The sequence below is a fragment of the Epinephelus fuscoguttatus genome, linkage group LG5 (assembly GCF_011397635.1).
Source record: "Epinephelus fuscoguttatus linkage group LG5, E.fuscoguttatus.final_Chr_v1".
Lineage (NCBI taxonomy): Eukaryota > Metazoa > Chordata > Actinopteri > Perciformes > Serranidae > Epinephelus > Epinephelus fuscoguttatus.
This window is the reverse complement of record NC_064756.1, coordinates 26,186,490-26,198,700: the sequence shown is the minus strand read 5'-3', so window position 1 is coordinate 26,198,700 and position 12,211 is coordinate 26,186,490. Positions and strand designations below refer to the sequence as shown.

Here is a 12,211-nt window from a genome sequence, read left to right as displayed (position 1 = left end):
ATGGGGGCTAGGAATAAGGGGGATAAATCCCAATTTGTGCTTAGACAGTGGCACACGCTCATTTCAAGTCCCTTTTTTGGTGCATGTGCAATGGTGTTTACAATGATAACTTTGTTAGAGGAGAAGAGATACATGAAAAAAAAAATAAATAGAAAACTTGATGAGCCTTATTCAAAGACCACTGGATAAGAGTATCCTCTCTACCCCATCTTCTCTAAGCTGATATAGGGTCTACAGTAGAAAGGGGAAGCTCTGTCTGAAAATCTATATAAACCAGTGTCAACACACAGTAGGATCACATGCAGACAGCTGAGGGATGGAGATCTCAGCTCTCTTTATTGGCCTGATGCTGCCTCTGGGTTTTTGTGAGCTCAACTCAGCTCTTGCTTTGAATGGTTCTGGGGATCGTATGAAAAATTGGGCTGGGTTTCCAGAGGATACGAGTGGTGCTGGGGTTGTAACTGATGCCTCGTCTGTAAAATGTACACTTCAGGGTACCACTCGTGTACCTGCGTTCTCAATGGGTGGTGACTATGTTATTGGTGGGGTTTTCGCCATACACTACTACATGCACACATTAAAGCACAACTACACCACCATGCCTGAGCCACTAAGGTGCACAGGGAGGTGAGTAAAAGGGAGGAAGGAGGAATAAGAGGATGTTAAACTGTCTGTTCATAGAAATGTTTTTTGGAAATGTTTGCAGGTATTATGTTCACAAAAACAGTAGTGTGAAAATAAGCATCCTGTGTTTTCTTTATGTTAAAATATAGGTATGTTTCACAACTGTTTTCTAAATATTTAACATGATAACAACAAAATAAGAATTTTGATTGACTTGACTATTGATAATTTGTACATTACGGTCCATGTGAATTTTGGACTGATATCAAATCCTGTGTTTTGAACTCATTCACTGATGTGTATTTGGTCTACAGATGCAGTGCAGCCACTGTATCAATTCAAGTCCTTAATTTCAAATTGCAGTTAATCTTTAGTGTGCATTTCTAGGAGTATTTCTTTATAGAAAAGTGTCTGTGTGCAGCATGATCCTCCAGGAACTGCGCTCCTCACGTGCAATGATTTTTGCCATTGAGGAGATTAACAACAGCACGGAGCTGCTGCCTGGCATCAAGCTCGGTTATCAGATCTACGACTCGTGCGCTTCAGTGCCTGTGGCTGTGCATGTGGCATTCCAGCTTTCAAGTGGTCTGGACCAAGTGTTTTACACAGGCAACAGCTGCTCACAGTCTGGTATGGTGATGGCTGTCATTGGTGATTCAGGGTCTACGCCATCCATCGGCATGTCGCGCATTGTTGGGTCTTTCAATATTCCTCAAGTAATTGTTTTTAATTTCTGGCAAACTGTGTTTAATATACAGCACTGAATTTTTTGTCTGTGCTGTTAAATAATTACACTGTTATCATTTAGGTGAGCCACTTTGCCACTTGTGCATGTCTGTCAGATAAGCAGCAGTACCCGACTTTCTTCAGAACAATCCCTAGTGACCAGTTTCAGGCTGACGCTCTGGCCAAGCTGGTGAAACACTTTGGCTGGACTTGGATAGGTGCTGTCAGGTCAGATTCAGACTATGGCAATAATGGCATGGCGTCTTTCCTGGAAGCAGCACACAAAGAGGGAATCTGTGTGGAATACTCTGAATCTTTCTATTGGACCCACCCACGCAGCAGGATCCAGAGAGTGGCTGATGTTATCCGCAGGTTTCTACATCACTGACTGTGCTTTTGTTCCTGGTGGTGACACTGGCCTTTTTTTAAAATGATCTTGCCATGTTTGTGTTTTCCATCATGATTATTCCTCTCATATTTATTACTCATATTTTCTGAACATAGTCGGTGGGACCAAATATTATCTCTCACTCCAGGTCAACAGCTATGGTTGTTGTGGCATTTACATCCCCTGGAGACATGAGGATCTTACTGGAAGAGCTGTCACTCAAGCCTTTTCCACCTCGCCAGTGGATCGGCAGTGAGTCCTGGGTAACCAACCCAGACATGCTGAGATTCAGCTTCTGTTCTGGAGCTATCGGATTTGCCATTGAGCAATCTGTCATCCCAGGTCTGAGAGACTTCTTGCTGGATCTCTCTTCCTCTAAAGTGGCTGCTTCTCCAGTGCTTACTGAGTTCTGGGAGGATGCATTCAACTGCAGTCTGGGAAAAAGTGAGGAAGCAGTGCTGATTATTGACACGTCACATTCACAGTCCTTGTGGTCATGTTATGGTGTTTTGTTTGTTTGGTTTTGTCTGTCTGAGTGGAGCAGTAGCTGCTTCAAGACCAAACCCGAAATTGACAGGGAAATTACAGATATTAGACAAAGATATAAGGTGCACAGAAATTAAAAGTATATTAATAATTTCAGTTGATATGACAATTTTCCCTGTCACATTTAGACACTCTGATGTCTTGAACACAAGCACACATGGACCCATAGCATGCATCAGTTGTACTATATGTTTAAGTATGCATGTACTTCTTATGAGGCTAATATAGTGAAAGTATTTAAGTCAAGAAAATACAAACATTTTCTAGCATTTAATAAATGTGACTAATGCAGATGAATAATAATGTAAAATCACTGTCAAGGTTAAGAAACACCTGTCACTGTCTCTGTGTGTTTTTAGGTGCAGCCACAGATAAAAGCATATGTGATGGAACTGAAGACATACAGATGATCCAGAGCCCGTACACTGACACATCCCAGTTGCGAATCACTAACATGGTGTACAAGGCTGTTTATGCAATAGCTCATGCCATTCATAATGCAGTGTGTCAGGAAACTAATTCTACAACTCAGTGTGACAAATTCACCAAGACAGAGCCCAAAGAGGTCAGTCAAAACAAATATGTAAAAGAACAAGTGAATGCCCATTTGTTTTTGTTTTTTTGTTTGTTTGTTTGTTTTTTGCTACAACACACATTTTGTTGAATATTACTATTATTTTACTCTTTTTCATTTCTGTCCCTCATTGTTTAACATTACTTCATTCTGACAGGTTCTCACACAGCTGAAGGAAGTAAATTTTTCCCAAAATGGTTTTGATGTGTCATTTGATGCCAACGGGGATCCTGTGGCCAAATACGAGCTGGTTAACTGGCAAAAAAGTGAGAGTGGCAGCATTGAGTTGGTGACAGTAGGACACTATGATGCATCACTGCCAGCGGGCCAGGAGTTCAGTATCAACAGGAAGCTCACCTGGGTGGAAGGCGGCACACAAGTAAGGAGCCCAAAAGTAATGAATTAACATATTCAACTTTGGTGATCTTAAAGTGTACGATATGTGTTTTTTGGACCCTGATACTCATATTTCTACCAGCTGTGAAGAGATCTGATCCAAATTTACAGTATATTTAGTGTGAAAGTTTCCCAAGTAAGTGTTCATGTGCTGAGCTGTGGCAAAGGGAGAGTAACATAGAAAGGAATCCATAGGTGGCTACAGGGCATAGCGTATTCATTACTTTATCCATTGTCTGTAACCACTTATCTTGGTGCAGGGTCACAGGGGCATCAGGTATAAGGAAGCTAAATTAGAAGGGAAGATCAGGAGTGATGCCAGTGCACAATCAAAGTCCAGAACAACTGGTGCTCCCAATGGCCAGTCCGACCAACCCAGCTGTGAGCATTTGATCAAGAATTTCAAACACATTTCATTTCTATTATAAACATGGATTTGCATTCATTGTCTGTATGCTACCACTCAGATATGTTTGTTTTGTTACTGTTTATGAAGACCAGTCATACATGTCATATGAAAGAAAAGAATGCATCTAAAAGTTGTGGCTGGTAGACAGATGACCTCAAACCTGGACTTTCTAACCTTTTTCATTTTACCAATAAATAATAGATATATTTCAAAGTTGAAAATGAAAATGATCATAGCTTTTTCCACCACAGCAACTAGCAGACACTAGATTTTCTCCAGATGCTGACAAAACAAATATGAAATCAACAGCAGAGAGAATGTAGGCCCCTACTAGGACAGTGTATGCTGGTTGGCACTGAAATGAATGCACGGAAATAAAATCATAGCAAGGACATTAAAACAAAAAAACAGAAAAAAGAAAAAAGTTTAGCCTCTGAATTTTGGAAGAACAATAACAACAATGAACCTGTAATGGTTACTTCCCAACACAGCCCACAGTGTTTAATGCTCAGTAGTGATATGTGGAACAACCAGTGGGTGGGTTTGGGTAAGCTTACTGGAAATATCACAGATTTGGGCCAGTGGCTCACCTCCTCTCACTCACTTTCTCTTCCAAACACATACATTCACATATACATGTCATTTTAGCTTCAGCTGAATTTCAGAATGAATGTTTACACAAAACAGGTACTGTGGATTTTGTCCCTGAAAACTGACAATACACATACACGTAATGCACATATTGAATATTATTTACATATTCATATATGTAAAAAATGTTTTACGACAGACTTGCAAAATGTGAGCCTATCCTTTAATCCTCACAGCTTTGTAGCACACCTGAATATGTGTGAGTCTGTTTGTATCTGTGTGTCAGGTGCCTGTGTCAGTGTGCACTGACAGCTGTCCTCCAGGAACTCGTAAAGTGCTGCAGAAAGGAAAACCCATCTGCTGTTATGACTGTATACTGTGTCCCGAGGGAGAAATTAGCAATGCTACAGGTACTTTATTATTTTGTAATGCACATTCACAATACAAATATACAACTGCTAAAAGCCATTTATTTTTTCAGATTCCCCTGATTGTTTCCCTTGTCCCAAGGAGTTCTGGCCTAATGCAGTGAGAGACACTTGTCTCCCCAAGCCTGTAGAGTTTCTTTCCTTCAGTGAGATCCTTGGAATCATCCTGGCTGCATTTTCAGTTGTTGGTGCCTGTCTTACCATTATAACAGCAGCTGTGTTCTATCGTCACAGGACATCCCCGATTGTCAGGGCCAACAACTCTGAGCTGAGCTTCCTGCTGCTCCTCTCCCTGACTCTGTGTTTCTTATGTCCATTAACTTTCATTGGACCACCCTCTGAGTGGTCCTGCATGCTGCGCCACACAGCATTTGGGATCATCTTTGTCCTCTGTGTGTCTTGTGTTCTCGGAAAAACAATAGTAGTGTTAATGGCCTTCAAAGCTACACTCCCAGGCAGTAATGTGATGAAATGGTTTGGTCCTCCACAGCAAAGAATGACTGTGGTATTTCTTACATTCATTCAAGTTTTAATATGTACTATATGGTTGGTTCTTAGTCCCCCTTTTCCAATGACAAACCTCACCACATACAAAGAAAGAATTATCCTGGAGTGTGCATTAGGCTCAGCTATAGGGTTCTGGGCTGTGCTTGGATACATAGGCCTACTGGCTGTCTTTTGCTTTGTGTTAGCTGTCCTAGCCCGGAAACTACCTGACAATTTTAATGAAGCCAAACTTATCACCTTCAGCATGTTGATATTCTGTGCAGTCTGGATCACCTTTATCCCAGCATATGTCAGCTCTCCTGGGAAGTTTACTGTGGCTGTGGAGATATTTGCTATTCTGGCCTCCAGTTTTGGACTAATACTGTGTATATTTGCTCCAAAGTGTTTCATCATATTGTTTCAGCCAGAGAAGAACACCAAGAAACATTTAATGAATAAAAATCAACCTTAAGACATTTGAGGGTTAGAAACAGTTAGGATGGCAGCAGTATAAAGCTTATGATGTGCACATTCAACACAGTCTTCACCTAGCTGATTCACATAGTAACACATGCTTTACGTTAAATATTTCATATTTAAAGTACCATTTTTTGAATATCCTTCCTAACGTTATTGTCTTTACAATTTGTTTTTCATCATCTGCATACAAAACAACATGCAGTACACACACACACACACACACACACACACACACAAAAACACCAACTTCTAAAAGTTGTTTATATTAGCAATGTTTATTTTTGTGTTTATTTGACTTTGCAATATTGTGAATAAATGTTTTTTGTATTATACTTGCTGTCCGTTGCATATTTACTGTATTTTATGAGATTGATTTCATTCACAAGCTATCATTTTTCCCTTCGTGGGAATGATGCCACACGATGCAATTTATTGTAAATTAACTCACATATTTAACATAATTAAAAATGATTATTAATATTTATTAAAACAGTAAGTCATCAGAAATCAGAAATCATCTTAACAATGAGAAACGTTTTACCGTAAGCTTGCTTGGGCCATGTTAAGGTTAACAATATTTTAACAGAGCAAGGAAAGCTAATTGCTAGCGTGCTTGGTTGAAACGAAAAAAAAAAAAAACATTGCTTTGAGATAATTGTCACAGATGGCAGAGGTATGATCACATAATCCTGTTTGAGCTACAACACATGGTTAGTTCCACGTTTTATTTCCCAATTGCTCTTGGAAAGAAGAATACAGTACTGTAAACAAACTGTTACCATTGCAAATCGCTGGTTTCAGTTCAACGCTGGAAGTCGCGCACTTTATTCGACGGGGGAACATGGGGGCTAGGAATAAGGTGGATAAATCCCAATTTGTGCTTAGACAGTGGCACACGCTCATTTCAAGTCCCTTTTTTTGTGCATGTGCAATGGTGTTTACAATGATAACTTTGTTAGAGGAGAAGAGATACATGAAAAAACTTGACAAGCCTTATTCAAAGACCACTGGATAAGAGTATCCTCTCTACCCCATCTTCTCTAAGCTGATATAGGGTCTACAGTAGAAAGGGGAAGCTCTGTCTGAAAATCTATATAAACCAGTGTCAACACACAGTATGATCACATGCAGACAGTTGAGGGATGGAGATCTCAGCTCTCTTTATTGGCCTGATGCTGCCTCTGGGTTTTTGTGAGCTCAACTCAGCTCTTGCTTTGAATGGTTCTGGGGATCGTATGAAAAATTGGGCTGGGTTTCCAGAGGATACGAGTGGTGCTGGGGTTGTAACTGATGCCTCGTCTGTAAAATGTACACTTCAGGGTACCACTAGTGTACCTGCGTTCTCAATGGGTGGTGACTATGTTATTGGTGGGGTTTTCGCCATACACTACTACATGCACACATTAAAACACAACTACACCACCATGCCTGAGCCACTAAGGTGCACAGGGAGGTGAGTAAAAGGGAGGAAGGAGGAATAAGAGGATGTTAAACTGTCTGTTCATAGAAATGTTTTTTGGAAATGTTTGCAGGTATTATGTTCACAAAAACAGTAGTGTGAAAATAAGCATCCTGTGTTTTCTTTATGTTAAAATATAGGTATGTTTCACAACTGTTTTCTAAATTTTTAACATGATAACAACAAAATAAGAATTTTGATTTACTTGACTATTGATAATTTGTACATTACGGCCCATGTGAATTTTGGACTGATATCTAATCCTGTGTTTTGAACTCGGTGTTCAGGCAATTCATTGATGTGTATTTGGTCTACAGATGTAGTGCAGCCACTGTATCAATTCAAGTCCTTAATTTCAAATTGCAGTTAATCCTTAGTGCGCATTTCTAGGAGTATTTCTTTAGAAAAAAGTGTCTGTGTGCAGCATTTTCTCCCGTGAACTGCGCTTTGCACGTGCAATGATTTTTGCCATCGAGGAGATTAACAACAGCACAGAGCTGCTGCCTGGCATCAAGCTCGGTTATCAGATCTACGACTCGTGCGCTTCAGTGCCCATGGCTGTGCATGTGGCATTCCAGCTTTCAAGTGGTCCGGACCCAGTGTTTTACACCAGTGACAATTGCTCACAGTCTGGTATGGTGATGGCTGTCATTGGTGATTCAGGGTCTACGCCATCCATCGGCATGTCGCGCATTGTTGGGTCTTTCAACATTCCTCAAGTAATTGTTTTTAATTTCTGGCAAACTTACTATTACTTACTATTATACAGTACTGAATTTTTTGTCTGTCCCCTTAAATAAATACACTGTTGTTTTCATTTAGGTGAGCCACTATGCCACTTGTGCATGTCTGTCAGATAAGCAGCAGTATCCGACTTTCTTCAGGACAATCCCTAGTGACCAGTTTCAGGCTGATGCTCTGGCCAAGCTGGTAAAACACTTTGGCTGGACATGGATAGGTGCTGTCAGGTCAGATTCAGACTATGGCAATAATGGCATGGCGTCTTTCCTGGACGCAGCACACAAAGAGGGAATCTGTGTGGAATACTCTGAATCTTTCTATCGGACCCACCCACGCAGCAGGATCCAGAGAGTGGCTGATGTTATCCGCAGGTTTCTACATCACTGACTGTGCTTTTGTTCCTGGTGGTGACACTGGCCTTTTTTTTTAAATGATCTTGCCATGTTTGTGTTTTCCATCATGATTATTCCTCTCATATTTATTACTCATATTTTCTGAACATAGTCGGTGGGACCAAATATTATCTCTCACTCCAGGTCAACAGCTATGGTTGTTGTGGCATTTACATCCCCTGGAGACATGAGGATCTTACTGGAGGAGCTGTCACTCAAGCCTTCTCCACCTCGCCAGTGGATCGGCAGTGAGTCCTGGGTAACAGACCCAGACATGCTGAGATTCAGCTTCTGTTCTGGAGCCATCGGATTTGCCATTGAGCAATCTGTCATCCCAGGTCTGAGAGACTTCTTGCTGGATCTCTCTCCCTCTAAAGTGGCTGCTTCTCCAGTGCTTGCTGAGTTCTGGGAGGATGCATTCAACTGCAGTCTGGGAAAAAGTGAGGAAGCAGTGCTGATTATTGACACGTCACATTCACAGTCCTTGTGGTCATGTTATGGTGTTTTGTTTGTTTGGTTTTGTCTGTCTGAGTGGAGCAGTAGCTGCTTCAAGACCAAACCCGAAATTGACAGGGAAATTACAGATATTAGACAAAGATATAAGGTGCACAGAAATTAAAAGTATATTAATAATTTCAGTTGATATGACAATTTTCCCTGTCACATTTAGACACTCTGTTGTCTTGAACACAAGCACACATGGACCCATAGGCCAGCAGGCTAAACAAAGTACTAATAAAGCTCTGCAACTGTACTCATTAGCATGCATCAGTTGTACTATATGTTTAAGTATGCATGTACTTCTTATGAGGCTAATATAGTGAAAGTATTTAAGTCAAGAAAATACAAACATTTTCTAGCATTTAATAAATGTGACTAATGCAGATGAATAATAATGTAAAATCACTGTCAAGGTTAAGAAACACCTGTCACTGTCTCTGTGTGTTTTTAGGTGCAGCCACAGATAAAAGCATATGTGATGGAACTGAAGACATACAGATGATCCAGAGCCCGTACACTGACACATCCCAGTTGCGAATCACTAACATGGTGTACAAGGCTGTTTATGCAATAGCTCATGCCATTCATAATGCAGTGTGTCAGGAAACTAATTCTACAACTCAGTGTGACAAATTCACCAAGACAGAGCCCAAAGAGGTCAGTCAAAACAAATATGTAAAAGAACAAGTGAATGCCCATTTGTTTTTGTTTTTTTGTTTGTTTGTTTGTTTTTTGCTACAACACACATTTTGTTGAATATTACTATTATTTTACTCTTTTTCATTTCTGTCCCTCATTGTTTAACATTACTTCATCCTGACAGGTTCTCACACAGCTGAAGGAAGTAAATTTTTCCCAAAATGGTTTTGATGTGTCATTTGATGCCAACGGGGATCCTGTGGCCAAATACGAGCTGGTTAACTGGCAAAAAAGTGAGAGTGGCAGCATTGAGTTGGTGACAGTAGGACACTATGATGCATCACTGCCAGCGGGCCAGGAGTTCAGTATCAACAGGAAGCTCACCTGGGTGGAAGGTGGCACACAAGTAAGGAGCCCAAAAGTAATGAATTAACATATTCAACTTTGGTGATCTTAAAGTGTACGATATGTGTTTTTTGGACCCTGATACTCATATTTCTACCAGCTGTGAAGAGATCTGATCCAAATTTACAGTATATTTAGTGTGAAAGTTTCCCAAGTAAGTGTTCATGTGCTGAGCTGTGGCAAAGGGAGAGTAACATAGAAAGGAATCCATAGGTGGCTACAGGGCATAGCGTATTCATTACTTTATCCATTGTCTGTAACCACTTATCTTGGTGCAGGGTCACAGGGGCATCAGGTATAAGGAAGCTAAATTAGAAGGGAAGATCAGGAGTGATGCCAGTGCACAATCAAAGTCCAGAACAACTGGTGCTCCCAATGGCCAGTCCGACCAACCCAGCTGTGAGCATTTGATCAAGAATTTCAAACACATTTCATTTCTATTATAAACATGGATTTGCATTCATTGTCTGTATGCTACCACTCAGATATGTTTGTTTTGTTACTGTTTATGAAGACCAGTCATACATGTCATATGAAAGAAAAGAATGCATCTAAAAGTTGTGGCTGGTAGACAGATGACCTCAAACCTGGACTTTCTAACCCTTTTCATTTTACCAATACATAATAGACATATTCCAAAGTTGAAAATGAAAATGATCATAGCTTTTTCCACCACAGCAACTAGCAGACACTAAATTTTCACCAGATGCTGACAAAACGAAAAAAATCAACAGCAGAGAGAATGTAGGCCCCTACTAGGACAGTGTATGCTGGTTGGCACTGAAATGAACGCACGGAAATAAAATCATAGCAAGGACATTAAAACAAAAAAACAAAAAAACAGAAAAAAGAAAAAAGTTTAGCCTCTGAATTTTGGAAGAACAATAACAACAATGAACCTGTAATGGTTACTTCCCAACACAGCCCACAGTGTTTAATGCTCAGTAGTGATATGTGGAACAACCAGTGGGTGGGTTTGGGTAAGCTTACTGCAAATATCACAGATTTGGGCCAGTGGCTCACCTCCTCTCACTCACTTTCTCTTCCAAACACATACATTCACATATACATGTCATTTTAGCTTCAGCTGAATTTCAGAATGAATGTTTACACAAAACAGGTACTGTGGATTTTGTCCCTGAAAACTGACAATACACATACACGTAATGCACATATTGAATATTATTTACATATTCATATATGTAAAAAAATGTTTTGCAAAATGTGAGCCTATCCTTTAATCCTCACAGCTTTGTAGCACACCTGAATATGTGTGAGTCTGTTTGTATCTATGTGTCAGGTGCCTGTGTCAGTGTGCACTGACAGCTGTCCTCCAGGAACTCGTAAAGTGCTGCAGAAAGGAAAACCCATCTGCTGTTATGACTGTATACTGTGTCCCGAAGGAGAGATTAGCAATGTTACAGGTACTTTATTATTTTGTAATGCACATTCACAATACAAATATACAACTGCTAAAAGCCATTTATTTTTTCAGATTCCCCTGATTGTTTCCCTTGTCCCAAGGAGTTCTGGCCTAATGCAGAGGGAGACACTTGTCTCCCCAAGCCTGTAGAGTTTCTTTCCTTCAGCGAGATCCTAGGAATCATCCTGGTTGTGTTCTCAGTTGGTGGTGCCTGTCTTACCATTATAACAGCAGCTATATTCTATCATCACAGGACATCCCCGATTGTCAGGGCCAACAACTCTGAGCTGAGCTTCCTGCTGCTCCTCTCCCTGACTCTATGTTTCTTATGTCCATTAACTTTCATTGGACCACCCTCTGAGTGGTCCTGCATGCTGCGCCACACAGCATTTGGGATCACCTTTGTCCTCTGTATGTCTTGTGTTCTCGGAAAAACAATTGTAGTGTTAATGGCCTTCAAAGCTACACTCCCAGGCAGTAATGTGATGAAATGGTTTGGTCCTCCACAGCAAAGAATGACTGTGGTATTCTTCACATTCATTCAAGTTTTAATATGTACTATATGGTTGGTTCTTAGTCCCCCTTTTCCAATGACAAACCTCACCACATACAAAGAAAGAATCATCCTGGAGTGTGCATTAGGCTCAGCTATAGGGTTCTGGGCTGTGCTTGGATACATAGGCCTACTGGCTGTCTTTTGCTTTGTGTTAGCTGTCCTAGCCCGGAAACTACCTGACAATTTTAATGAAGCCAAACTTATCACCTTCAGCATGTTGATATTCTGTGCAGTCTGGATCGCCTTTATCCCAGCATATGTCAGCTCTCCTGGGAAGTTTACTGTGGCTGTGGAGATATTTGCTATTCTGGCCTCCAGTTTTGGACTAATACTGTGTATATTTGCTCCAAAGTGTTTCATCATATTGTTTAAGCCAGAGAAGAACACCAAGAAACATTTAATGAATAAAATTCAATCTAAAGACATTTGAGGGTTAGAAACAGTTAG

The 12,211-nt window shown here is 40.5% G+C and overlaps 2 protein-coding genes across 2 annotated transcripts; both read left to right on the top strand.

Moving 5' to 3' along the window:
* Positions 1-532: 532 nt before the first annotated feature.
* LOC125888985 (extracellular calcium-sensing receptor-like) lies at positions 533-5,640 on the top strand. Its single transcript, XM_049576646.1, has 8 exons — positions 533-627; positions 1,046-1,340; positions 1,433-1,722; positions 1,887-2,182; positions 2,644-2,849; positions 3,016-3,237; positions 4,541-4,664; positions 4,736-5,640. Exons 1-8 carry the CDS (start codon positions 569-571, stop codon positions 5,638-5,640), a joined length of 2,397 nt encoding a protein of 798 aa, XP_049432603.1. The 5' UTR covers positions 533-568.
* Positions 5,641-7,006: 1,366 nt separating this feature from the next.
* LOC125888813 (extracellular calcium-sensing receptor-like) lies at positions 7,007-12,194 on the top strand. The gene is made up of 8 exons (XM_049576429.1): positions 7,007-7,101; positions 7,532-7,826; positions 7,930-8,219; positions 8,385-8,680; positions 9,193-9,398; positions 9,565-9,786; positions 11,086-11,209; positions 11,281-12,194. The coding sequence occupies exons 1-8, from the start codon at positions 7,043-7,045 to the stop codon at positions 12,192-12,194; spliced, it is 2,406 nt and encodes an 801-aa protein (XP_049432386.1). The 5' UTR covers positions 7,007-7,042.
* Positions 12,195-12,211: the final 17 nt, after the last annotated feature.

Excerpts from the sequence above, each read along its gene's own strand:
- LOC125888985 (XM_049576646.1), top strand. The coding sequence starts at position 569 with ATGCACACATTAAAGCACAACTACACCACCATGCCTGAGCCACTAAGG. Across the intron at positions 628-1,045 it reads CCACTAAGGTGCACAGGGAG|CATGATCCTCCAGGAACTGC; the intron begins GTGAGTAAAAGG and ends GTCTGTGTGCAG. Across the intron at positions 3,238-4,540 it reads GGGTGGAAGGCGGCACACAA|GTGCCTGTGTCAGTGTGCAC; the intron begins GTAAGGAGCCCA and ends TCTGTGTGTCAG.
- LOC125888813 (XM_049576429.1), top strand. The coding sequence starts at position 7,043 with ATGCACACATTAAAACACAACTACACCACCATGCCTGAGCCACTAAGG. Across the intron at positions 7,827-7,929 it reads GGTCTTTCAACATTCCTCAA|GTGAGCCACTATGCCACTTG; the intron begins GTAATTGTTTTT and ends GTTTTCATTTAG. Across the intron at positions 9,787-11,085 it reads GGGTGGAAGGTGGCACACAA|GTGCCTGTGTCAGTGTGCAC; the intron begins GTAAGGAGCCCA and ends TCTATGTGTCAG.